This window comes from Petromyzon marinus, chromosome 78 (assembly GCF_048934315.1).
Source record: "Petromyzon marinus isolate PM22_M1 ecotype Great Lakes invasive population chromosome 78, UKy_Petmar_22M1.pri1.0, whole genome shotgun sequence".
Classification (NCBI taxonomy): domain Eukaryota; kingdom Metazoa; phylum Chordata; class Hyperoartia; order Petromyzontiformes; family Petromyzontidae; genus Petromyzon; species Petromyzon marinus.
In genome coordinates this window covers 2,216,434-2,241,001 of record NC_133744.1, presented here as the reverse complement: position 1 = coordinate 2,241,001, position 24,568 = coordinate 2,216,434, and the positions used below count along the sequence as shown (strand labels likewise).

The 24,568-nt window shown below is 46.7% G+C and overlaps 1 protein-coding gene across 2 annotated transcripts; it reads left to right on the top strand.

Moving 5' to 3' along the window:
• Positions 1–1,607: 1,607 nt before the first annotated feature.
• On the top strand, positions 1,608–23,345 carry LOC142907363 (uncharacterized). Of its 2 annotated transcripts, none has more exons than XM_076056803.1 (6): positions 1,608–2,020; positions 4,867–5,063; positions 5,762–5,960; positions 6,859–7,007; positions 14,236–14,455; positions 21,288–23,345. In XM_076056803.1, the coding sequence occupies exons 1-6, from the start codon at positions 1,954–1,956 to the stop codon at positions 21,422–21,424; spliced, it is 969 nt and encodes a 322-aa protein (XP_075912918.1). In that variant the 5' UTR covers positions 1,608–1,953; the 3' UTR covers positions 21,425–23,345. The 2 variants fall into 2 exon arrangements, 1 of the variants encoding a protein (XP_075912918.1); XR_012930984.1 differs by lacking the exon at positions 1,608–2,020 and adding an exon at positions 2,029–2,563.
• Positions 23,346–24,568: the final 1,223 nt, after the last annotated feature.

The following is a 24,568-nucleotide window of genomic DNA, read 5'->3' as shown; positions in this document are numbered from 1 at the left end:
GAGCAGGGGTCGCTGTAGATCCCCAGGGTGTAATTACAAACTTCTGAAGACCGTCATTTTGCTTGCACTGCTCCTATCCCATGGATTGCCGCATCCTCATGAACTCAGGAACTGAGTGACCATCCACAGTTTCAAAATATAACTCGAAATCGTTCCTGCTCAGCCTGGCATCTACAGATGAAGATTAAGAACATAGTGTCACAACTGTGTATGGTATGAGATTAGTATTATCGCTTTAATTGCGCGGTTTGAAAGTTATATTAGAGAAGGATATTTTCAGTACACGGGCTTTAGTTTAGGAGCCTTTAAATAAATGCAGGAAGACCTGGCTTAGCGGGATCCCATGTTTCATCATGCGGGGGTCCTCGGCTTACGAATGGGTTACGTTGCTTCGACCATCCGTAAGTCGATTTGCTCGTATCTCGGAACTCAATATTCAATTTTAAATACGGGAAGTGTATTGGATGTGTTCTGGTTCAACAAAAAAGGGAAGCCGAATTAAACTCGTAAGAACAAATGTGTATTAAAAATCTGCATCGTAAATAAATTTTAATTATGTAACGTGAAAAGAGAAATATCTGTTGCATTTTCACTTACCATGAGTCCTGATGCTGGCTTGCTTGTCGGAAGGGGCGTTTCACGCGGGATTACATCTCGCAGAAGATCTCTCCGTCGAAGAAAAAAAGTTCCACGGTTCGGTTCGTAAGTGCGACCGGACATTTGCAAGTGCAGATGTTCATAAGTCGGATGTTCGTATCTCGAGGGCAGCCTAAAGTGCTCTGTCCTGGATCCATTCATTGCCCATTCTCTTCCCTCCCCTACCTTTACCGACTCCCGATGCACCCCGCTATCGTGACCACCTCCGCTTCCATATCCGCTACGTGTAAGGCTACACGAGGAATATTTTGAGTTGTCCATTTCGCTGGCTAGGAGATGTTAACTACCTCGCCTGGTATGCAGGAGTTCATTGATCCGTTCCCGACTCTGACGCCTGTATATCTGGAGTTTGCACATTCTCCCAATGGTCGCGTGGATTTTTCTCCGTGTCTTCCGGCGTTTCCCTCCACATGTATAAACATGTGTTTAGAGTATTTGGCAGCTATATGATAAGCCACTTCGTTGAGTATTATTTGTGGCCAGGTCGCTTTTGAAAAAAGAGCTATATATTTCAGTGGGCCTTACCTGGTAAAATAAATACAAAAATGTGTTAATATGTTGGGGTGGAGCGGTGGCACAGTGGTTAGCACACTGCACAACAAATTCAGTTACGTACTGTGTGTATTGTTACCACAGCAATTCACAGCGTGTTCGGAAACTAACTCTCCTCTAGGTGGACTCAACCCTAAAATTGCGCACATTTTGGTAACATTTCTGCAATGTACAACGCTTGTTTCTTTCCGGTATATTAGTTGTAGGTGGCGTAGCCATTACCACACACGCCCGACCACCTTTGTCTCACTCCCATTGCTTTAGAACGGTGCTAACAACCCACGCCATCGTCAGCGCACCACGTGATAAGGATTTCAGGCCGAGCTGATCTATGCGAGCTGCAGAACAGATGTTGCAATTCCGCAATTTCCTGAGCGGAATGCAGCGAGCATTAAGTCTGAGTTCCCCTTCGTGGTTACAGAGTGGAGCTGAGACTCGCAGAGGAGCTCACAGACGGGAGCGTCGCTCCGCATAATAGGAGCTCGCAAACTCCAGACAGACCCCTCCCTGCGCCACAAAATTGGGAATTATCAGTTACACTGGAACGGCGCATTTATGGGACGCCAATTTGTTTAACGAACCGAAAAGTATCACTGCTGTTGGTGGTGGTGGCTTATATTTCAGTAGCAATCGATCCGCATTGGAGTTCCACGGCTCGCCTCCACGAGTGGAGAATTGTTACCGATTAAGATTACAAGCCAGAGGAAGCGTCGTCACGTTTTAATCGGTGACGGAACAGCTGCGATGGCGGTGGATTTAACGACCTCTGTGCCAGCAACCACCATCATCATCATCGCCGTGGTGATTTCAGGTAAAAACCTATCTATATCACGCTTTGCCTCGCTTTGTGTTGTTATAGGTGGCGATTACACAGAGGTCTGTGTGTGTGCCCGAGTGTTGAAATGTCTGCACCGGTTTAAAACATTCAGGCTGGCCTTCCTACGATAAATTATGGGTTTAATCAGACTGAATTATGTGTGCATCTAAATCCTTTAAAGATCTGGACAAAGTCCCATCAGTGAGCTCCTCCGGCAGGAAAGGCTGCATTGGCTGGGTCATGTAGCCCGCATTCCCAGCCACTGCATGCCCAAGAAGCTTCTGTTTAGCCGGGTAGAAGGGGCTAAACGGGCGTGGCACGGTTTGGAGAAGGATGTGGAGCTGATTTGACTGGCTGATGACTGGTACCAGCAGTGTCAAGATCGGCCTCTGTGGAGGAGGCTCGTAAAATAAACTGCTGGGAAACTGGAAGCAGTCGCCCTCCAGCAACAATGGAGGGCACAGGAGCGACGCTCACAACAATGAGCGGAGCGCCGGGCGACTAAAACACAGCAAGTTGGCACAGTAGGGCGCACAGGTGGTGCATCTAACAATCATCTCAGTCAGCCAACCCATGGCACCTGCTGGGTCTGTTCTGTGACCTCCTTCCGAACCTTCGACACTTCTCGTTGCCTCAAAATGCACCTGGACTGGCACAGGAGCCGTGGTGACGCCACCGCCACTTAAAATAAAATGCTGGGTATTGTTATTATTAGGTCGACTCGCCGTCAAATGAGTACCTGGTGTGGTGTGCAGTAAACATCGCCACTGGAGAGACAAAGGCGACCACGCATGGGTTTGACCACCCACTCCCTCGTGTGCCGTGCCGGCCGTCATAGTTGCTCGTGGGCAGCGCTTGCCCCAACAGTCTGTTGTTGGGTACACGGGGGATCTTTGTATTGTCTTTGTGTTTGTGTGCCGCTGTCTAGCATGTGTTTTTTTAGATTCACTGTCGTTTGACTAATGCCCTTTACTTAACCTCCTGAGTCAATTGAGATTATCTTGTAACTGGCGGCCTTTATTTAACCAAGTGAGAGCCCGTTGCGATTCACTATCTTGTTATGGACGTCGTTTGTACAACCTCGTGTGAGTCCATCGAAATTATCCGACTGTGCTGACTGACGTCCTTCATTTCACCAGGTGAGAGCCAATAGAGATGCAATATCTCGAATGATGTCCTTTATTTAACCCAATCTCATCTGCAATACATGCCTACCACCTTCTCTTCTGGATTTCTGCATCGCCTCCTGTCTTTCCACAATGCTCCAGGCATCCATCTCAGACACCTGCACTCAAATGGTAGCAACTTTTCTTCGAGCATCTGAGTTCGGGGTTGGCTTTGTGCAGGGCCGGGTTAAGGTTCTTGTCGACCATAGGCACTTCTTTTTCTTAGGCCTTCAGTGATAATTTTCTACAGTTGGTACTGCTGCCCCATGTCACTACTACCGCCGCTGTCACTCCCTTTATTGTGCGAAAAACACCATTTGAAGATGTTGTTGCTAATTTTGCTAAAAAAAATCTCAAAGTTAATCTTTGGTATTATTCTATTTCACCTTATGAAAAAAAATTGGCACTGACATAACTCTCCTCTTTATATATATACATGGTGCCTATCATTGATTTTTTAAAATATATTTATTCAAGAAGCTATCTTGGTTACAGTTTTTTTTTTATCATACAAACAAAAACATGGTACATTTTTTTGGTTGGTCATTTAGGTTTGTGTATGCCCTAGGCAGAGTGCCCACTGCTTACTGTGCGTGTTGGATAATACGGCCTTGGCTCTGTGTTGCACACCGTAACACAGAGAGCACTGCTGCCTCACATACCAGCACTTCATGGTGTCCCTCCCCCCCACTTGCTGAGTGCTACAATTCTGCTGGCGGAAACAGTGTGGCCAACACTGCGCGGGACAGAAGCACGCAGAAGATGGGTTCATCAAAATGGGTTTGGATTAATTTAATCAAATAATGTTTCCGTTCATAATAAAGGTTTTTTGGGTTAGATCGCGTTTATTTATAAATGTGTCGTAACCCTCCACCACCCGACACGGCCAATCAGCAAAAAAAAAGTGTCACGTTGACAAAAGACAAATAATTCACTACTTTAGCCCCACCGGTGTGTTGAAGAGTGAATCCACAACATTTACAGTTTGAGTTGTACGACGTTTCGCTGGTAAATACATCCAGCATCATCGGGCAATTCGCCAGAATGGTAAAGCCCTCGCTTGCTCCCGGTTTTATATAGAGCAGCAGCAGGGTGACGTCATCATTTAACTCATATCAAGTGCAGTGATTAGAGGCGGAGGGGGGGTGTTGTAATTATATAATCGATTAGTAATCAGTCAATGGTTATGATTTGTAATGAGTTGTAGATTAGTAATTAGTTGTAATGTGTGTTAGTGATTATATGCTATGTTAGTAATCCGTTAATTAGTATGTGTTTCCCCTATAAGGAATTGTAATGTGCATTCATATTCTTAGCTCCCTCGGCAAAGCCACGCCGAAGGGAAACAACAAAACAACAAACATAGATATTCTATTATCGTATTGCTTCCTCCCAACGCGACTCCACCAAAACAGCCAAGAACATGAATTACTGCAGTCACGAAAGCTTTAAATCAAAATGTAATGTGTATTATTTAATAATAAGCTTCCAGGCCGCACTAAGCCTGTAGCTGTCAGAGCGATTAAAGTTATTATTATTCCTCTCAATTTCAAGCCTACGTGTTAAAATGTTTCTGTTGCTGTGATGCCACAAAAAAAGGGTGGCAGGATGCTGGCTGATGATGGCTGATAATGCCCCATGTTTCATCGCTCGCCTTCTCCTCTGCTGCTGCAGGAGTCATTGCTGCTGATGATGGGAAGACGAAGGCCGTGTGTGAAAAGGAGCTCTCTCATTGCTCCAAGGGGTATAACGTGTGCGGAGTTGAGGGGGAAGATCTGTTGGTCAGATGTCAACTGCCTGCAAACACGGGCCTCCCAGATTTGATACTCGTGCAACTAATGCAGTTACCTCCAGCAGCTGCAAAAACCATAGTGGGTCTCTCTTCACCTGTTGCTCTGTGTTCCTGTTTATGAGTAGCGTGAGTACTGCATGTGCATAGCAACTAGGTTTGCTGTGGTATCATTTTTCATAACACTATGAGTTAGTTATACCATTCTACGATAGCAGTTTTCCCGACTTTGCAATAGCCTGATCTCATACGTTTACATGGTTCTAGTTGTATCCCGTGCAAACAATACAAATGAGCACTGGGGAGATATGCTGTTGATTAACCTTTTCAGTAAAAACATCTTGGTTATAATGATCAGCTTTGATTGTGAGGAGATTACAGATCCTTCAAAGATCTGGACACAGTCACATCATCAGTGAGCTCCTCCAACAGGCTTGGCTGCGTTTGCTGAGCCTGCATGTTCAGCCACTGCATTGCCAAGCAGTTGTATTTGTTGTTTTCCCACCACAGTGGCGAGAGGGAGGTGGTGGAGAGCACTCAGCAGTCACGCTGGATCTGTCTCCATGCCGACTTCTTGACTCATTTTAGCCACGACCCCACCTGCACTGTGACCACGCCCACCCCCCACCTGACGATGTGTCCCCACCAATGGTAGAGATTGGCGGTTATCAGAGATAACAGACCGGGAACCACTGGGGGTGCCAAGGGTGAATTGTGCCCCTGTTTTTTTAAAGCCTAAAAATTGATGGTGTCTCTCTCGTCTCTCCCCAACCCTTCCAGGTTGGCACCTACTACAGCCCTGATCCAAGTGCTAAATCAACCCACTTGGCCTTTGAGTTCACCGCTCTTGAAATGAACTTTGCAGTGTTTGTCGCCCGGAATGCAAACGCAACACAGGGTGGAGACTACAGCTGTTTAGTGATTAGCACCAGAAACAATAGCGATATAAAAACACATTTTCAAGTTAAGCTCTACAAAGGTACGCTCAGATTTACAGATCCACTGAATATTCGACCAAAGTGAATGTTTGGCTTTTTCTAAAACGTTCAGTTTTGGCTGCATCACGGGAATCTTGCACTGAACCTTACTCCCACTTGCATGCCAGCATATGAACAGAAGAGGGTGTTTTCATCAAATATTATTCCTTTCTAGGTCTCTCTTTCGCTGTATTTATGTGCTGGTGCCTAGGTCTTCCCTATGCATTAATGTCTGCCTGTCTATCTCTAGCTCTATGTTTTGTATCTTTCTCTATATCTGTCTGTATCAAAGAGCATTCACATATAAATTCTACAACGTTTTGAAATGCAATCGGCATGAATAATACTATATACATATAACGTTTGATGCTCTTGCATGTGTATTGCAGCACAAGTCGGAGACGAGGTAGTTCAGGAGGCAACATCTTTTATTGTAACACCTTTCCGGCCATTCACACACAGGATCGCCTCTTTTCTTGCTCACGTTGCCGAACAGCTCGGCCTAGACGCAACCCTAACAGCGTTGCATCGACGGCGTCGACCGAGACAGCCAACAGCTGTCCGGCCACGGAATTATCGAGTGAAGGCGGCAGCGACGAAGGCGGCGAAGACAACAGCGACGGCGAGACGAGTCCACTACCAGAACCGGCAGCCTGGAGCTCTTGCTCTCCGCTGCTTTTATTATACTCTGGAACCCACTAGCGGGTTCCAAGGGCTTCCCGATGAGGTCTTCTGTGACCCTTTCCCTCGTTCCTCTGCCCTGCCAGCACACCCGTGTATATGCTCGACGGCGTGTGCACTATCTGTCCACCGCAGTTGCCGCTGCTTGACAGCAATCGGCACTATGTCACTACACGTGTATAACATTTCTCTCTTCCTTTTTGTTTCTGGCTCTCTCAGCTCTGTCTGTGTCTATAGAGAAAGATGTCTCAGCTGATGAGCGAGGTGATGTCACTCTGTGGTGCAACATCACACAACCGGAGCGTGAGGAGTACATGTGTGGTGTCATGTGGATGCTCCCCTCTACATCGGTGACCGTGAGCCTCAACGTGAGTGTCACAAATGAAATGGATATTTAGACTGTCACAAATAGATATAACTGTGTGTATGTGTTAACAGTAAGTTACAGATGTTGCAGTTTTATACATTTAAACAGTGCTTCAGTTTGGGTCTTTTCTAGAACTCTATCCCCTCCCATAACCCAAATCCTGGCCTAACTTCACTGGGTTCATATCCACAAGCATGTTGACTACAAGATCATAGTCCTTGAATTTAAATTCATCTATGGCCTTGCCTTTCCTTTGTACCTCTGCAAAGTTCTCCACCCCCATGTCTCAACAGCCACCCTCATTTCTTAACAAAAATTACGCTTCCACATGCACACCCACGCACACCACGGCCACACTAACAAAATAAGTCTGTGAGTGCGCTCACACCTGCGCGATTACCTCACGCGGGTAAACATAGCGATCCTGTGATTACCACCCCGTGTTCACTCTCGCCGCATGTTCCCCCACCGCTACCCAGGTCTCAGCTTGCACACGCAGTCGCTCCACACAGAAATCGCAGACACCACACCACCTATGCTCTGTGCTAACTTTTATTCTCGGCGCAAACCACAATCCCTTAAAGTAAGCTACCCAGTTGGCACTACCCAGGGGGAGTATCTTGCGAGAAAAACCTAGCCTACTGCTGTCTATGCTCCCACTCACTCAAGCATCCTATCACGCACCTCATAGCTGTACTCACGGCATTAAACGGACGCTGTGAGAGGCGGAGAGAAGAGGACAAGAAAGTATTGCCTAACACTGCCTCGTAGTGGCATTCGCTGGCGTCATACAGACGCTGCGAGCGGCTGAAGAAGGCAAAATGGCAGGGGAGTCTTGACGGCCAAGATGTTGAAGATCAACTGTTCGAATGGCCCCCGGGCTCCCCTTTTGACTCCCTTGACTTCAAAAACCTGGGGTCGCGTCGCACCGTGCGGCCAATCATGCGCCTACCCGTGGTTACTGCTTGGGTTGTTCCTTTTTTTGTTTTGCCCTTACATGGATCGCCGTGGCCGGTGCTCCTGCGATCCATTGTCAATACACGGGTGTGAATTTGGTATAGGGATCAGCTTGGGGAGGGTCGTGGCACTGCGCTCCGCTGATCTCATTGTTTGCCTTTCTCGTTTTTTCTACCCCAGCTTCTTCCGATATCGTGAATTACTTATCGCGGCTGGCCAGTTAACCTTTTTGTGCCCAGACACTGTTAAGACAACTCAGGGGCACCGAGATGTACATTGTCCCGCGAGGGTCGGCCAATTCCCTGGCACCGGGAACCCTATGGACCCTTTGGATTAAAACCCGGTGTGCAAGCTATCCCACGCAAGGACACTACATGTGTGCGCTGCGTGTGTGTATTCAGTGTGGGGGCCAGGAGTGGCTCGCGATGCTTGCAGAGTGGCTTTGAGGCCGTGGCAACACATAGCCGCCCAAGGTGCCCGTCCCCGTCGTGGTCTGACTGGAGCACCTCACCTGGGTCGGTCCAACCAGGTAGCGCCGCAGAGTCCGTGGGACCCGCCCGGCTCCTTTCGCTGGTCTCGCGGGTGGTGGCTCAGCTTCGCGAGGCCCCAGCAGCGGTCTCCGTCTCTATGACAGAGGCTTCTCCTGCACTTCGGCGTCACCTGGGTGGGTAAAAAACTCAGGGGGAGAGGGGTTTAGGTGTCACCGCGCCCGTCGCCTCCTTGCTGGGCCAGAGCCCGCTGGGAACTTGGGCCCAGCGGGACCCATGTATGGCTTGAAGCTGTCGGGTATGGGGGGCTTGGGGGGTCTGGGGGGTTCGGGGGGTTCGGGGTTTTGAGGCACCCGAGAGGCGGGCACCTCTCCGGCAGGGGCCGCCCTCCAGGGTTTCAATCGGCGGATGTTAACCACCGTCTCTCGACCCCTCTCCCTGTCTTGAATCAGCACCATCCAGGGGGAGATTTGCCGCACGACGGTCCAGGGTCCTCACCAGTAGGTTGTCAGCTTCCCCCCCACCTGTCTGGCCCCTACACACGGGATATGCAGCCACACCTTAGAGCCTGCTAAGTAGAAGGGAGGCTCCACACAGGGGACGGGCACCCTGCTCTTGCCGCTGGTCAGCGGCCTCCCCCTGCTGGTAGGCCTAGCCACGGGCCACGCGCAGAGTCCTCATCAAGTGCTCAACGGGCTGGCTCCTCTCCTCTGGTTGTAGTGGTGGAACGCCAAACACTAGGTAGCGCATAAAATACTCCACAGCCACGAGAATGTACCGGTTGGCTCGGTGGGACCACAGGAACGGCCCTGTAGGTCGACCCCAATCAACTTCGTTCGCCCGGCTGACGCGGAACGGCCTCAGGGGTACCTGATGCCACGCCGGTTTCTGCCCACACTGTTGACAAGTGCGGCAGCCCTGTACCTAGGCGGCCACGTCTTGGTTTTAGTTTGGGCCAGAGATACTGGCGATGCAGGGTCTCCCGAGTGCGCTGTTCCCTGCCATGAACCCCAAGTGTGGCCGCACCTAGGCGGGAACACAGATGCACCCCAACCTGCCCGGCTTTGGCTAGTTCCTGCACCACCCCATCCTTCACACACAACCGGGAGTACAACCCACTCCAGGTGGCGTTTTCCCGCAGTGCCGCCTCAACCACTTCCAGGTCCTGATCCCGCTGTTGTGCCTGTCGTAGCTGCTCATTGTCCAGGCTGGAGAATGCGCATCCGACCTCCTCTTTTATCCGGCCGGGTTGGTCAGAGCATCCCGTCTGGCCCATCGGTGCAAGATCATGTGCCCGCCGGCTGGCCCCCTGGGCCCCTGGCCCTCTCGGCAGGGACCTCTGCGACACACACGGTGCTCTTACTTGACAGAGGGGGTTAGTCTTAGGGCTCCCAAGGGGGAGCGCCGTCTGTCTGCAGTGCCCCCCGTGAAATATGGGCAGGCCTCCTCGGCCCGTGTCTCAGGGCACACCGCGGGTCGCCTCGACAACGGATCAGCATTCGCGTGCATCCGTCCAGCCCTGTACTCGATCTGCAGGTTATATTCCTGCAACTGTGTCAGCTACCGGGCCATCAGCCCCCGCAGTTCCTTGAAAGTGAGGAGGACCTTCAGAGCATAATGGTCAGTGCGCACGTGACATCTCCAGTCATACAGATACGGTCGAAACTGCTTGCACGCGAAAATCACGGCGTACAGTTCCTGACGGGCCACACAATAGTTCAATTTGGCCCTGCTCAGGGTCCAGCTGGCGTATGCGATGACATGCTTCACCCCATCCTGCACCTGTGACAACACGGTGCCCAACCCACTGCTGTAGGTGTCAGTGTCTAGGATAAAATCTGCAGAAAAGTCAGGGAAAGCCAGGGTGGGGATATGGGTGAGGTGGTCCTTGAGGGTGGTGAAGGCAGTCTGGCAGGCCTCCGCCCAATGGCAAGGGATCTTAGGGGAAGTTAGTTGGGTTAGGGGACGCGCAATCTTGCTGAATCCATTCATAAATTGATGGTAATAAGTGGCTAGCCCCAGAAATGACCTAATCTACGTCAGGTTCCTCGGCCACAGGCATTCCACTAGGGAACTTATCTTTTCTGGGTCGGTACACACCCCTGCCTCCCTGACACGGTGTCCGAGGTACCCCACCTTGTGCTGCACAAAATAACACTTACACGGTTTGAGCTTGAGATGGGCTGCTTGCAGTCGTTGGAACACCTCCCACAACCTGGACCAGTGTTCAGGCAGCGACCTATTGAACACTATAATACAGATCAATCAGGCACTGTTCCCACTGTAAGCCCCACATCACCAACTCCATCAACCGCTGGAACGTCGCAGGTGCATTAGTGAGTCCGAATAGAAGCACACAGAACTCAAACAGTTCCATCTGGGTGGTAAACGCGGTCCTCGGCCGATCCTCCTCTGCCATCTCCACCTGACAGTACCTGGACGCCAGATATAGGGTGGAGAAATACCGTGCCCCCGCGAGGCTGTCAAAGGTATCATCGATGTGGGGGATGGAAAAGGCATTGCCGAGGGTAACCACGTTCAGCATCCTATAATCAACACAGAACCATGTCGAACCATCCTTTTTCGTCACCTGCACATCCGGGGCGGACCAGGGGCTCAATTAGGGCAGGATTATGTTATCGAGGAGCGTGTCTGCGACCACCAGTGGGCCCGTTCGGGAGCGCCCACTCGGTAGCTGGGGAGTTTAATGGGTCAGGCCGCACCTGTGTCAATTTGGTGCTTGACGAGGTCCATCCAGCCAACATCCGAATTGTGCTCACTAAACACGTCGGCGTACTCTCGCAGTAACTCCCACAGCCGATCGGCCTCCACCTTTGATAAATCCGCCCACGGCACCTGTAGCTTGTCAAGCAGGGAGACAACCTCAGCTCAGGGGGTCGGGCCAACCCGGCATGCCAGGTCCTGGTTGTCCTTGGGGCAGCAGGGGTCCTCAGCCCAGAGGGCAAACACCGTGGCCACTGGAGTGCCCCATCAGAAGATTGTGACCACACCTGTGTCTGCTAATGCATTTTTTACCCATAATTTACCACCGCGGTACATAATATAATTTATCTAGTGGTGTTTTTAACTTGACAAGAAGATGATAACCTGCTCACGATTTTCCCTGCCACATGCGAGAGCACAAGGAATGTCATTAAATTGGTGGCCAAATGCCCCACAAGGCATCCCGGCTTCAAAATCAGCTTTAGAAATGGTCCTTTTCATAAGAAAAGTAATGTGAATATCGGCCCATCGCTGAGAATCATGCAGCTGAACTTTGAGGGCCTCTCTAGTGCGAAATGCGATTATATCGCAAAGATTCTCATGATTCAAGACATCGACATCCTGATGCTGGGAAAAAAAAACCCTATCTGGAACGAGAGTGCCCCGTTTGAAAATAAGTGAATATGCCCACATGACTGCAAGCCACTATCCGAAACATGGCCCAGGTCACAGCCAACAACTCGCCCCACTACATCGCCATCAAGATCAATGCCATAACTGTGGTTAACGTCTAAAAGCCTCCAGGTGTTGAATCGCCATGTCCGATGCTACCACAACCAAGTCACCCGACCAATCACGTTGGCGACTTCAAGAGCTACCAAACATTATGGGGCTACAGCGCCAATGATAAAGCAGTTGAGCAACAAACATCATGGGCAGCAGCAGAAGGCCACCACCTGCTCTGTGACGCAAAAGACAGTGGCACGTTCAAGTCAGCACACTAGGAAAAAATGTTACATGCCTGATCCAAGTTTTGTGTCGCGGGATCATAATGGTAATGCTATGCCGGGAAAAAGAACCACCTCTGGCAACTTTACAAATAGCGAACTTAGGCTGCTGTATTCTTCAATAATGACCTTCACATCTCACTGATCCGCCCTGCATGGCCGAGTTACATCATGGCATTGGAATAATTTGTTGGAGTTATTCCTTCACTTGGAACGTGGCTAAGATCATAGCCATTATTAAACTCAGCAAGGATACATCGCAGATCACAAACTACCACCCTATCTCCCCCCTCAGCGTCGGCTACAAGCGAGTGGAGCAGCTCCTGCTCCAAAGGATAAATCCTATGCTCGACAACATAACCCCTAAGGAACAAGCCGGATTCCGAACCGGCAAAAATTGCTTCAACCAGGTGCTAGCTTAAACAAGTTACATTGAGATCGGTTTTGAGCACTAGCTCAAAACAGGAGCAGCATTCATCAACCTCACCTCAGCATATGATATGGTGTGGTGGAAGGGTCTCATGCTGAAGCTCGCGACAGCCTTGCCTGCCACCCAACTATCAGACTCATCACTGAAATGCTGAGCGACCGATGGTTCACCATTCACCTTTGGGAGGCTGCCAGCAGCCCACTAAATTTGAACAATGGACTGTTGTGGGAATCTGTTCTTGCTCCAGTGCGGTTTAATCTCTACACCGACGAGATTCAAGCGACATCCTCCCGTAAGTTCACATACGTGGACGACATCGCATTGGCAACCAAAGCCGGGCAATAGAAGACACTGGAAAAGTTATTTAATAAGATCTCAAGATCTTCGAAGCACATTTCACAAATTGGTGCCTAATATAAAATGCTTCCAAGAGGGTCGTCTCCGTCTTCCATCTGAACAACAGGCAAGCCACGAAAACATTAAATATCAACTTCTGCATAACACCACTAACACACAACCACCACCCCAGGTACCCTAGACCGGACGCTCAACTGCGAGCAACACCTTGAACAAGCCAGAATGAAAACAAAAGTATGAGTAATTTTTTTTCCAGAAACTCACGGGAACAACATGGGGAAGCTACGCCCCACACGTTAAGATATCAATGCAGCTCCCAGTCCACTCTACAGCAGTGGACTTGTGCTGCAGTGTAGGGTGCCAGCCCTCACACAAACTTCGTCGATCTTGAAATCAACACTGCACTTAGTATCATCAGCGGCACCTTCAAATCCACTCCACTCTCGTGGCTTGTCAGGCTGGCAGACATCGCTCTAGCCAACATCCACCATGATGCCGCAACGATTCAGGGAGCACAACAAGATCGTGGAAAACTTCGCCTACTAAGACATAAAGGTACCCCCACGCCCTAGGCTTAAATCCAGGAAGCCATTCTGGATACGCACCTACTCTCTGGCAACCGAATATAAAGACACCGGGTGGGTGGCTATGAACGTGGCAAATACAACATTTCATTGAGGACCCGACCGTCGAAGTAAATCACGCTGAACCGCGTTCGGGCCCAGCGCATGAGATGTGCGGCATACGCGTTGTTCTATAAAAGGAAAATCAAAGAGTCACCAAACTGCGACTGTGGTGAAGCCCAAAGGATCAAACGCATCACCGCTGATGGTATTGCTGCAATCCATACAGCTTCTAGTGCCGCCTTGGATTAGTGACTTTCTTACCTTACTCTCTATTTTGCACTCCAATCGTGTTTTGTGTATTGTGTTTGTTGTAACTTGCTGACCCGCCCATACTGGACACCTGTGAAAAATAACTCCATAGCTCATCGGATTCCTCCCGTAGTATAAAGATGCTAATTCTGATATAACCACTCCTGAAACTCATATCTGGGCTTGCCTGAATTAAAAAAAAGTCAAGGGAAACCATGCTAAGACATCGAACTGAATACCCGAAAAAAAACTGTTTTATTGTGGAATGCTGAAACCCAGTAACCCTCTTAGAGGGATTTAGCTGAACTACATTCCTGTAAAGATTATGTTGCGATGCTAATGGCTTATTAATGCGCGTGTGTGCTGTTCATTTGGAATGCACAAATTCAAGGACTCACAAGTCTCTAGCGGAGTGCATCAACTGGGCCACGTGATGTACGAGGGACACTTGGACCTTAGGCATGGCTCCAGCTATGTGACGCTCTATAACGTTACACGAGCACACGGTGGAAATTACTCCTGTGTTATCAACACCAGCGGCTCGAGAGGAACCGCCACTGGACGCCTTTGGATTACTTCACCCAGCACTACCGAAAGAACCAAAGAGTATGGTAAGAAGCCATTAACACGGCTTCCAAATGATAGAAATCAAACTTAATAGAATTTAGTGGTGCAACTCTTGGGCAATACTATTGCTTCTACTTTTTTATCGCATGTAGTCAAGCAATTCACTGTGGGTACCTTAATTGCTTTTCACTCTCTGTGCTATACACACATTTTCTTTGCCCCTGTCATCGGAAATGCACGAGCATTGAGGCATCGGGGCTCATCGCATAATTACAGGCCAGAAACGGCAGTAGAAATTCCAGAGCATCACGGAAGAGAGTCTATTTTATAGGATAACCATTGGCGATTCGCCCACAAAGTAGTACTCAATTTATCGTTACCAAATCTGAAAATATAACTATATTGATATTTTTCCAGATGAAATAATTATTGCTCAAAGATGCCCGAATATTTTATTTTTGTGATCGATTTGTAAATTGGTCACGTTTAGGAAAGAGAGAGCAGAGGGTATTTCCAAACATCCCTCCAAGCCTATACAGTACCGTGCTAATGAGTAACGATGTAGGAAGGAGGGATTTGTAATGTTGTACGATCTGAAAAAAAGCATTGATTCAAATCTGTTGAAATATGACGTCACTGTGAGTTATGGCACTAACATGGCGTCACGTCGGTACATTTCCCTCAAACGGTGGTGTCAGTTACCTTTGGGTGACATCATGTACTCCCCGTTGTCGTGTGGTTTTGTCTCCAGTCCCCCGGTTTTTCCCTCCACATTAAAATACAACGTCACACGTTTAGAGTGCTTGTCCGCTGATATTAATTTCCACGTGATAAGCCATTTCGTGTAGCTATCGTTTGTGGCCAGGTCGCTTCTGAAAAAGAGCTACATAGCTCAGTGGGCCTTACCTAGATGCGTGATGCTGATTTTAAATGTGGAGGGAAAACAATCGGAGGACCCGGAGAAAAGTCAAGGCGACCACGGGGAGAGATAGAGACACACATACTCCAAATATACAGCAGGCATCGTCAGGGTCGGGATAGAACCCACGACCTCCTGTATACAAGGCAATGGAGATAACATACAGTGAGGGAAAAAAAGTATTTAATCCCCTGCTGATTTTGTACGTTTGCCCACTGACAAAGAAATGATCAGTCCATAATTTTAATGGTAGGTTTATTTGAACAGTGAGAGACAGAATAACAACAACAAAATCCAGAAAAACGCAAGTCAAAAATGCTATCAATTGATTTGCATTTTAATGAGGGAAATAAGTAATTAACCCCCTCTCAATCATTAAGATTTCTGGCTCCCAGGTGTCTTTTATACAGGTAAAAAGCTGAGGTTAGGAGCACACTCTTAAAGGGAGTGCTCCTACTCTTAACTTGTTGCCTGTATAAAAGGCACCTGTCCACAAAAGCAATCAATCAATCAAATTCCAAACTCTCGACCATGGCCAAGACCAAAGAGCTCTCCAAGGATGTCAGGGACAAGATTGTAGACCTACACAAGGCTGGAATGAGCTACAAGACCATTGCAACGCAGCTTGGTGAGACGGTGACAACAGTTTGTGCGATTACTCGCAAATGGAAGAAACACAAAAGAACTATCAATCTCCCTCCGCCTGGGGCTCCATGCAAGATCTCACCTCGTGGAGTTGCAATGATCATGAGAACGGTGAGGAATCAGCCCAGAACGACACGGGAGGATCTTGTTAATGATCTCAAGGCAGCTGGGACCATAGTCACCAAGAAAACAATTGGTAACATACTACGCCGTGAAGGACTGAAATCCTGCAGCGCCCGCAATGTCCCCCTGCTCAAGAAAGCACATATTCATGCCCGTCTGAAGTTTGCCAATGAACATCTGAATGATTCAGAAGACAACTGGGTGAAAGTGTTGTGGTCAGATGAGACCAAAATGGAGCTCTTTGGCATCAACTCAACTCGTCGGGTTTGGAGGAGGAGGAATGCTGCCTATGACCCCAAGAACACCATCCCCACCATAAAATATGGAGGTGGAAACATTATGCTTTGGGGGTGTTTTTCTGCTAAGGGGACAGGACAACTTGACCGCATCAAAGGGACGATGGACGGGGCCATGTACCGTCAAATCTTGGGTGAGAACCTCCTTCCCTCAGCCAGGGCATTGAAAATGGGTCGTGGATGGGTATTCCAGCATGACAATGACCCAACACACACGGCCAAGGCAACAAAGGAGTGGCTCAAGAAGAAGCACATTAAGGTTCTGGAGTGGCCTAGCCAGTCTCCAGACCTTAATCCCATAGAAAATGTGTGGAGGGAGCTGAAGGTTCGAGTTGCCAAACGTCAGCCACGAAACCTTAATGACTTGGAGAAGATCTGCAAAGTGGAGTGGGACAAAATCCCTCCTGAGATGTGTGCAAACCTGGTGGCCAACTACAAGAAACGTCTGACCTCTGTGATTGCCAACAAGGGTTTTGCCACCAAGTACTAAGTCATGTTTTGCAGAGGGGTCAAATACTTATTTCCCTCATTAAAATGCAAATCAATTGATAACATTTTTGATATGCGTTTTTTCTGGATTTTGTTGTTATTCTGTCTCTCACTGTTCAAATAAACCTACCATTAAAATTATAGACTGATAATTTTTTTGTCAGTGGGCAAACGTACAAAATCAGCAGGGGATCAAATACTTTTTTTCCCTCACTGTATGCTAGTGGCACCCCACACATTCAAATTCCATTCGGGAATTTGATCATTTCTTTATGTTCACTAATTTAATAATAAAATAACTAGATTAAAATAGCATTATTCATACACATTTAATCTTAAAACGGCGTAGAAAATGTCGCACAGTTTCCACACACAAGTGCAGGAAACCAAAGTAATCCACTTGCTATACCACTATACCCTTGCAAGTCAAGACATTGCGATTGCGATGCCCACGGATAACGATGGAGTTTCACGAATTTGCGTGATTTACCAACTGCCATAGTGCCGCGTTACAGGCATCAGAATCTGTATTTATACTACCGGAGCAGTCCAATGAGCTATGAAGATCTTTTTCACAGATGTCCAGTAGGGGGGCAAGGGGTAAGAACGTTACAACAACAAACAGTACAAAAACACGACAGTAGTGCAAAGTAAAAGAAGGGTAAACAAATCACAAATACAACTAAACCATCCCCATACTACCAGGCAAAGCCCATTGAGGTATTCACTTAGTTTTCAGAAAAAAAAGTGGCTTATCATGTGGAAATTTACAGCAGAAAAATAATCACGCAGTCATAATAGGAACTCAACTGATCGTCCTAAGGGGAGAATGCTAAAAATCCCACCATAGAAACATGGAATTTCCACCACTGCAATGGAACGGAGTAACATGCATCGCTCGCTTGAGCTGGGATGCACGGAGACTGTGAGCCAGTTTAACACGTAGGCTTTCGCGACCAATATCATCCATATTACAGTTATTGTGGGTTATATCTCGTAAATATATACAAATGTGTCGTTAAACCCGCCACCACCCGACACAACTAAAATCTGGCTGTTGCCTGGTTATGCTAGTTGCCTAATTCCCCGCGGCTTGGCTTGGGTGGGTACTTTGAACTGCTCATAGAGAGTAGTGGGTGTCTTCTCCCAGATATTCTAGCTCATGCTATGTTAACGTTTAATGATGTTGGGAGTATATCTGACATATCAGACAACATTATCGAGGTAAATACTATCAATCTTGGCTTGCATATTTTTGACAGCTCAGATATATGAAAGGGTGCTCATAATTAGGCCGTGAAAAAAAGACAAACGACATCCAATGCACTTCACGACCACAGGATACCAGCTCTGCCGTCACATGGGTTAACAAGGTCCGCATCCCCAATCGAGCAACCGGGATTGGGTCAAACAACTTGCTACTGTAATGTAGCAGCAGCTATGACACCGTTAGAAAACAAAGCAACCAGAACAACGAATATTCTGAGAATGGCGAATGAGATCACAGTAAGAACATGGAATGTGAGAACACAAATTCACACTGCTAGAATTTGCTTAAAAACATAAGATGCTCATATGCAATACGAAGAATTGCAAAAAGACTGCAGAGAATGGACATGCAGGGCAACGCATGGAAAAAAAAATTGGAATATGATTGATCTGATAATGATCGACAGATGTTGGAAAACATCAGTTCGCCTCTCCAGGACATTCCAAGGAGCTGATGTGTCTTTGAACCATAGCTTGGTACTATGCAACTTACGACTAAAACTAAAACGTATATCCAGAATACAATAAGAGAAGGAGAGGAACATAGAGTCACTCGAACGAGGAGACAAAGAGGAAATATGAAGAAGACATCGAGTAGAATCAGGAGAGCAGAAATAGAACACATTAGCATAGACAGCATGGCATTAGCACGAATGAAGAGAGTGGAGCAAGCTGTTGTAGTAGTAAAACCCAATAATATAGATATCTGAGAAAAACTTGGAACTGCCACAGGAAAAGAGCAAATATGAGGCTAAAGATAAAGGAATAGGACGACTAAGTACAAAAAACTATGCATTGAAGGACATAAGCAAGAAATGAAAAAGAAGAATAGCTGGGAAAGCAATGTAGCGACTTTGAATACGATGCTGGAAAACAAAAGACCAGGGAGGTCTACAAACTCGTCAAGAGCACAAATAGGAAGTGGTAACCAAGACAAACAGCGATAAAAGACGGCAAAACCTTGATGGACAAATAAGAAACAAAAAATAACTCGTCTGAATATTTCAACGATTTGTATAGGGAAGCGGATGAAGAGAATAGAGTTGCTGGATGAACTAGGAAATATATCCTCACCACTCGAGATGAAGAAAACGGTGAAATATTGAATGAAGAAATTAAAAATGCAAGGAAACATCGGAAGAAAAACAAATGTCTCGGAGCGAATGGCATGAGCCGAAAAATGATAAAAGCTAGAGGGAAGGACTTGTAAAATAAATCCACGAGCTATGCAAGCAAGTTTAGAGAGAAAGAAAAATACCAGAAGAGTGGACAAAATCCATACTTGTGATGATACCCAAGAAAGGAAATGTCATTGATTGTAAATATTACAGAACCAACCCACTAATAAGCCACATGGAGAAGGTACTAATGAGAATACTATTGCATTGATTAAAAGCACAGGCTGAAGAATATTTAGTGGATAAACATGCATGGTTTAGGAAATATAGGAACACAATACATCAAATCGTGATGTTAATGCTAATAGCAGAAAAATAATAGGCTGGTTTACAAAAGTTTCATAGATTTCCGGAAAGCATTCGATTCGACTAAAGAAGACGCAATGTGGTCAACATTAAGATCATACGGAGGACAGAAAAGTCTGACAGATTCTGCAGAATATGGGTGAAAGTTCAAAGTCAGAATTTAAGTTTGGACAGCAAAAAGGAGACTGGTTCCCAACAAAAAGTATGAAACAGGGAGACCCACTATCACCAAACAACGTCGTCATGTACTCGGAAAGAGTGATGGATACCATACATGAATATCTGTGCAAGGACAAATAAAACATTATCTGAGATATATATCTGATTGAGCAAAGCTATGTCGTACTGCAGAGAAGTGTTGATATGCTGAGTTAGGAAAGGATGCAGGACTGAGGAGTAACGTCATGAAGACAGGCAATGGTGTTCGAAACGGAGGACATTAAGAATGAAGTAATAATAGAAATCAGAAAGATTGTGAATGTCAAGGAATTTCTATACTTGGGCAGTCTACTGACAAAGGACAACCATTGCATGAAAGATAAAAAGCGAGGATCGCAAAGGCAAACCGAGTAATCGCTGGATTAAATAACATCTGGAGAAGCAAATCACTTCCAAGACTTACCTGATCATCTTAAGAACACAGGTGTTCAGTGCAGCTTTGTATGCCTGCAAGACTTGGATATTGCAAAGACTGACTGAGATAAGATACTGGTATTCAAAATGTAGTATAGAAGGATACTGCATCTAAAGTAGACCCAAAGAGTGACCAACGTAGACATAAGAAAAAGGTTGCTCATAGAAGACCTGATGGAGGCAGTGATGAGAAGGAACCTGGCACCATTTGGACACATATGAAGGATCGACAATAACAGGAAAATTAAAAGTGTGTTCAGAAAAATGGAAGGAACCTGAAAAAGAGTTAATAGAGAATGTAATGATGACATAACAGATTAGTGCCAGAAACATGTGCCACTACCTGAATATATTGGCACAAGCCTGAGGAAAGTGGAAATAAATGGCGAAATGTGCAGTGGAAAACGATGGACTAACTGCCCATCGATGATGATGGTGTCTAAGGTAATATTTGTTAGTAATTGATCTCACATGGAGTGTATGGAAGACATCAAGAATGTATCCCAGTGGAACTTCATAATTCAGAGTCATTTGTCTAAAATTAATACGGATACAGATTGGCATTGATGTGATGGATAATAGCTTAACCATTCCAAACCTCTTTTCCACTGTACAACTGAGCCAAACTTGGGCCATGCTGAGGCAGCCTGGCACAGCTCAGGAGGCACCAGGTCTTTTCAACTGCAGAATCTTGAGCCGTGTTACCAACATCGCATGCAATCATCTCGATGACCTCATGAAGCTGTTTGACTAAAACTGACTCGTATCATATGCAAGGAACACATCAATAACTTGCCAGTGGCCATGCGTGCCAGATTCGTATCTTCTTAAGGCCAGTGTAAGAATTGTTTGATATCAGCTCGGTACACGAAATAGCCAGAGGACAAACAATCAAAATTGAAGGGCCCTGCACTGAATGTCTCAGATGTCTGAGTCGGAAGGTGGTAACAGTGTAGTTGTTGGTGGGTTCCACAAGTGACCTCTAACCCTGATCCTTGATCCTCCCCTCCCTATGCAGGACTTCCAGGCTGCATCGTGTCTGCTGTGGCCTTGCTCTGTGTTTCTTTGTTCACTCTTGGTGCCTCCATCCTGGGGACATGGTGGTTTTTACGGCAGCAGCCGAATAAAGTGAAGGCCCAGGATTGTGTTGAGTGAACGGGGACAGCAACAAAGAGACACCAAGGAGTCTCGACACTCGGCTGTTGGAGACCACTGGCGCAAATCAAGAAAGATGAATCTGACATCATATCACCTTTAGGAAACATGATGGCCACGTACGTGAAAAAATGGCTGAGTTTAACTGAGAATAAATGCATTGCAAATGTTCATGAATCTTCTTTGGTTCTTTCGGTAAAGTCACGTAGAATGAGAATAAAATAATAAAATAATTATTCTCATTCTACGTGACTTTACCGAAAGAACCAAAGAAGATGAATCCTTGCAGTCACGAAAGCTTTAAATCGAAACGTTCCCTTATATGTTAGATCAATCAGTCTACGACGGATGCTGTGCTTGCACTTCACTGACTTGCAAAACTGCATCGAGTTCTATCACCTACCACATGTCGCTTACATTGATTTAAAGGCGGCTTTTGACTTTGAACCATTCACACTACAGTCCTCCAACATGTCCCCAACAATGCAAGAAAAATTGGACACTGATTCATGGCAGAAAACAAAAGTCTGGAACTTGGGCTTCGGACCTCCAGAAGTACCCTGCATAATGAACGGCAATGCCGCCAAAGCAGTGAAGGAATTTCTCCACCTATCATCTGCACATTAAAAGGCGATAGACGATGTGTACCTGATGTCATGCGCCGGATCGGACTGGCCTTAAGAATAATGAATGGTCTGAACCGCATCTGGTCCTAGAAATGTTTAAATCTCTGCAACAAATAGAGAGTTTACTAGTGCTGTGTTTTGTCGGTTTTGTTGTATGGTGCCCAGCCCTGGACAATGCTTCAAGCTCATTGGATCAGCTGCAGTCATTCCACATGCAATTCCAAAGACACTTTCTTGGCATCCGATGGTTCCACTTCGTCAGAGATGTCACCATTGTGTCTGCGACCAGTCTAATGACCTCATTGTGCACAAAGCCTGACACAAGCGCCATGGTGACGTCACCACCACTTAGTGGCGAATGGCGTTTGTTGTTGTTGGTGATTTAGATCTTTGTTTGAGGGAGACGGTTGTCACTTTTGATGCGCACTCCAGCAAATTGCGGATTTCAGTTGGCGGTTGACGTTCGAAGTGGACTGCGACCCTCAAAGGAATGGCATCGCCCTTGTGATAAGTGGCAGCATCCCCATGTGGTGAGGTTTAATAATGTGCCTGAAATAATACAGCATCTCGTACTCGCATGCTTTCTGGGTTGAACTGCCTGTTGCTGGATATGGTGTCCAATATTTCACTAATTTTCTGCAGAAGCTCCGACCACTTGGAGAGAAACGTGGATATCATGCCCAACAAAACAATGTACAGCTCAAAAACACATCACACATCTATACAGTACAATCGCGAAAACCTACCCAGTCATGTATAATTTATTTTAAATTTGAATATTCCTTCTACCAGTTTGGTTGTTGAATGACAAGATTCATCATTTGCACAGTTATGGAGGTAAATACTTTCGACCATTACCTTTGTTGATGACGGTTGCTGAGCACTATTAAAGGTGCAATAGTTATTACGTTTATTTAATTAAGAAAGGTTAATGTAAACATTTGGGAAAGGGTCAATGGGATGGCATTCCAAATTCGAGCAGTGCGTGGGGAGACGCAGAGAGGGAGATAAGTGTTGTGAACCTGCAGCGTGAGTGGAACAGATATGTGCTGTTTTCACAGGGATCATTAAATTTGTGAATCAAGCTTGGAGCTGGCCAGAGATAGCCACAATGGTGAATCTTTTCAGAAAAAAAAAACTTAGCCACTTGAAAATCCAAGTTGACAGCCATTTTTAAAGATGGCCATAAATTATGTATTTATTTGCGTAAAAGTGACCGAGTTGTCCAGTATTGGATGATTTAAGAGTCGATTTCTATGTTCATGATCATGCAATAAAATATTTCACAGTTTTTACCACTCACGACCAACGTAATGTACTCAAAGGGGGTACAACCAAAGCTGCGTCTGACCGCCTTTGTCTCTCCAGTGGCTATCATTGCATGCTCCAGCAGGTATTCACTTTAAGGCCGAGTCGACTTTAAGGCTGAGAAGACCTACATGCACGTGCTACACACACGCACCACCACCACATCAAGGGGCCCACCTCCATGAGTCGATTGACATTCCAAGGGGCAATCAAACAGGTTTGTCTCCACTCAAGGATGACCTCCGCAGGAAGGGAGTTTGATAGGGGTAAGTGACATCACGTGCCACGATATCTACAGAGCCAAGAAGCAAAGATGACCGAAGTCGGACCCGATGAATGCTCGAGGGGCATGAACGTGGAATGAGCTTTTGACGTCTCAGGTAAATAATTGAATAAGCTATCAATTCCTGTGAAACAGCGTACAAACATCGTGTTCGTCAGTCATGCATTGGCGACTGGGGAGAGCACTCCTAATTCGGCTAAGAGTGAGATTTGCAGAGGCAAAGGCTCTGAGTAGTTGAGAGTTGAGTTCTTGCTAAGGCAGACTAAGTATTGCTGAAATTTTCATTTTACGTTTTTTTTTCATATTTTGAGTCACTTGTGGAGTCAGGGACTTCGAGAAGTTGTATTGTAATAAGCTAGGAGTTGGAATTTTCATACAATACTGTGATGAGCTAAGACGCGTGAGAAGTGAAGTGGAGACGAGTTATTCACCACTATCAAGTATGCATGAAATATTGTCCAAGCTATCGGATGTAAAAGTTCTGTTGGTCGAGCCCAGTAACTGACATTGGATGAGGTCAAGAGGCTGAGAGCATGTTAGAGTGTGTGGACACGTGCAAGCCGCTGCACGTCGTGGGATCTCTTGAGGGTGAGCGACCAAAGGTGCTCGCGAACCAAGCCACTCCCAAGGCTGCTGAGAGGCAGCATGCTGGGCCAGCGTGGCCGCTGCATACTCCAGCTGCAGATCGAGCCTTGCGTGCAGACAATCTGTGAGCGTGCAGCGCAGCAGCTAACGGCTGACTGGCAGCGTGCTGACTCCAGAGTCGGGAGCGCACTCCAGCTGTGAACCACGCCTGACGTTCTACACATCTTTGTGGGACTGGAGGTATTTTCGGTAAGAGAGAAGACAGAAGATGGAACATTCACTTTACATTCACTTCGCATTTTTCAACTGTACCTTGTACAGGTTGTGGACCAAGAAGAATCT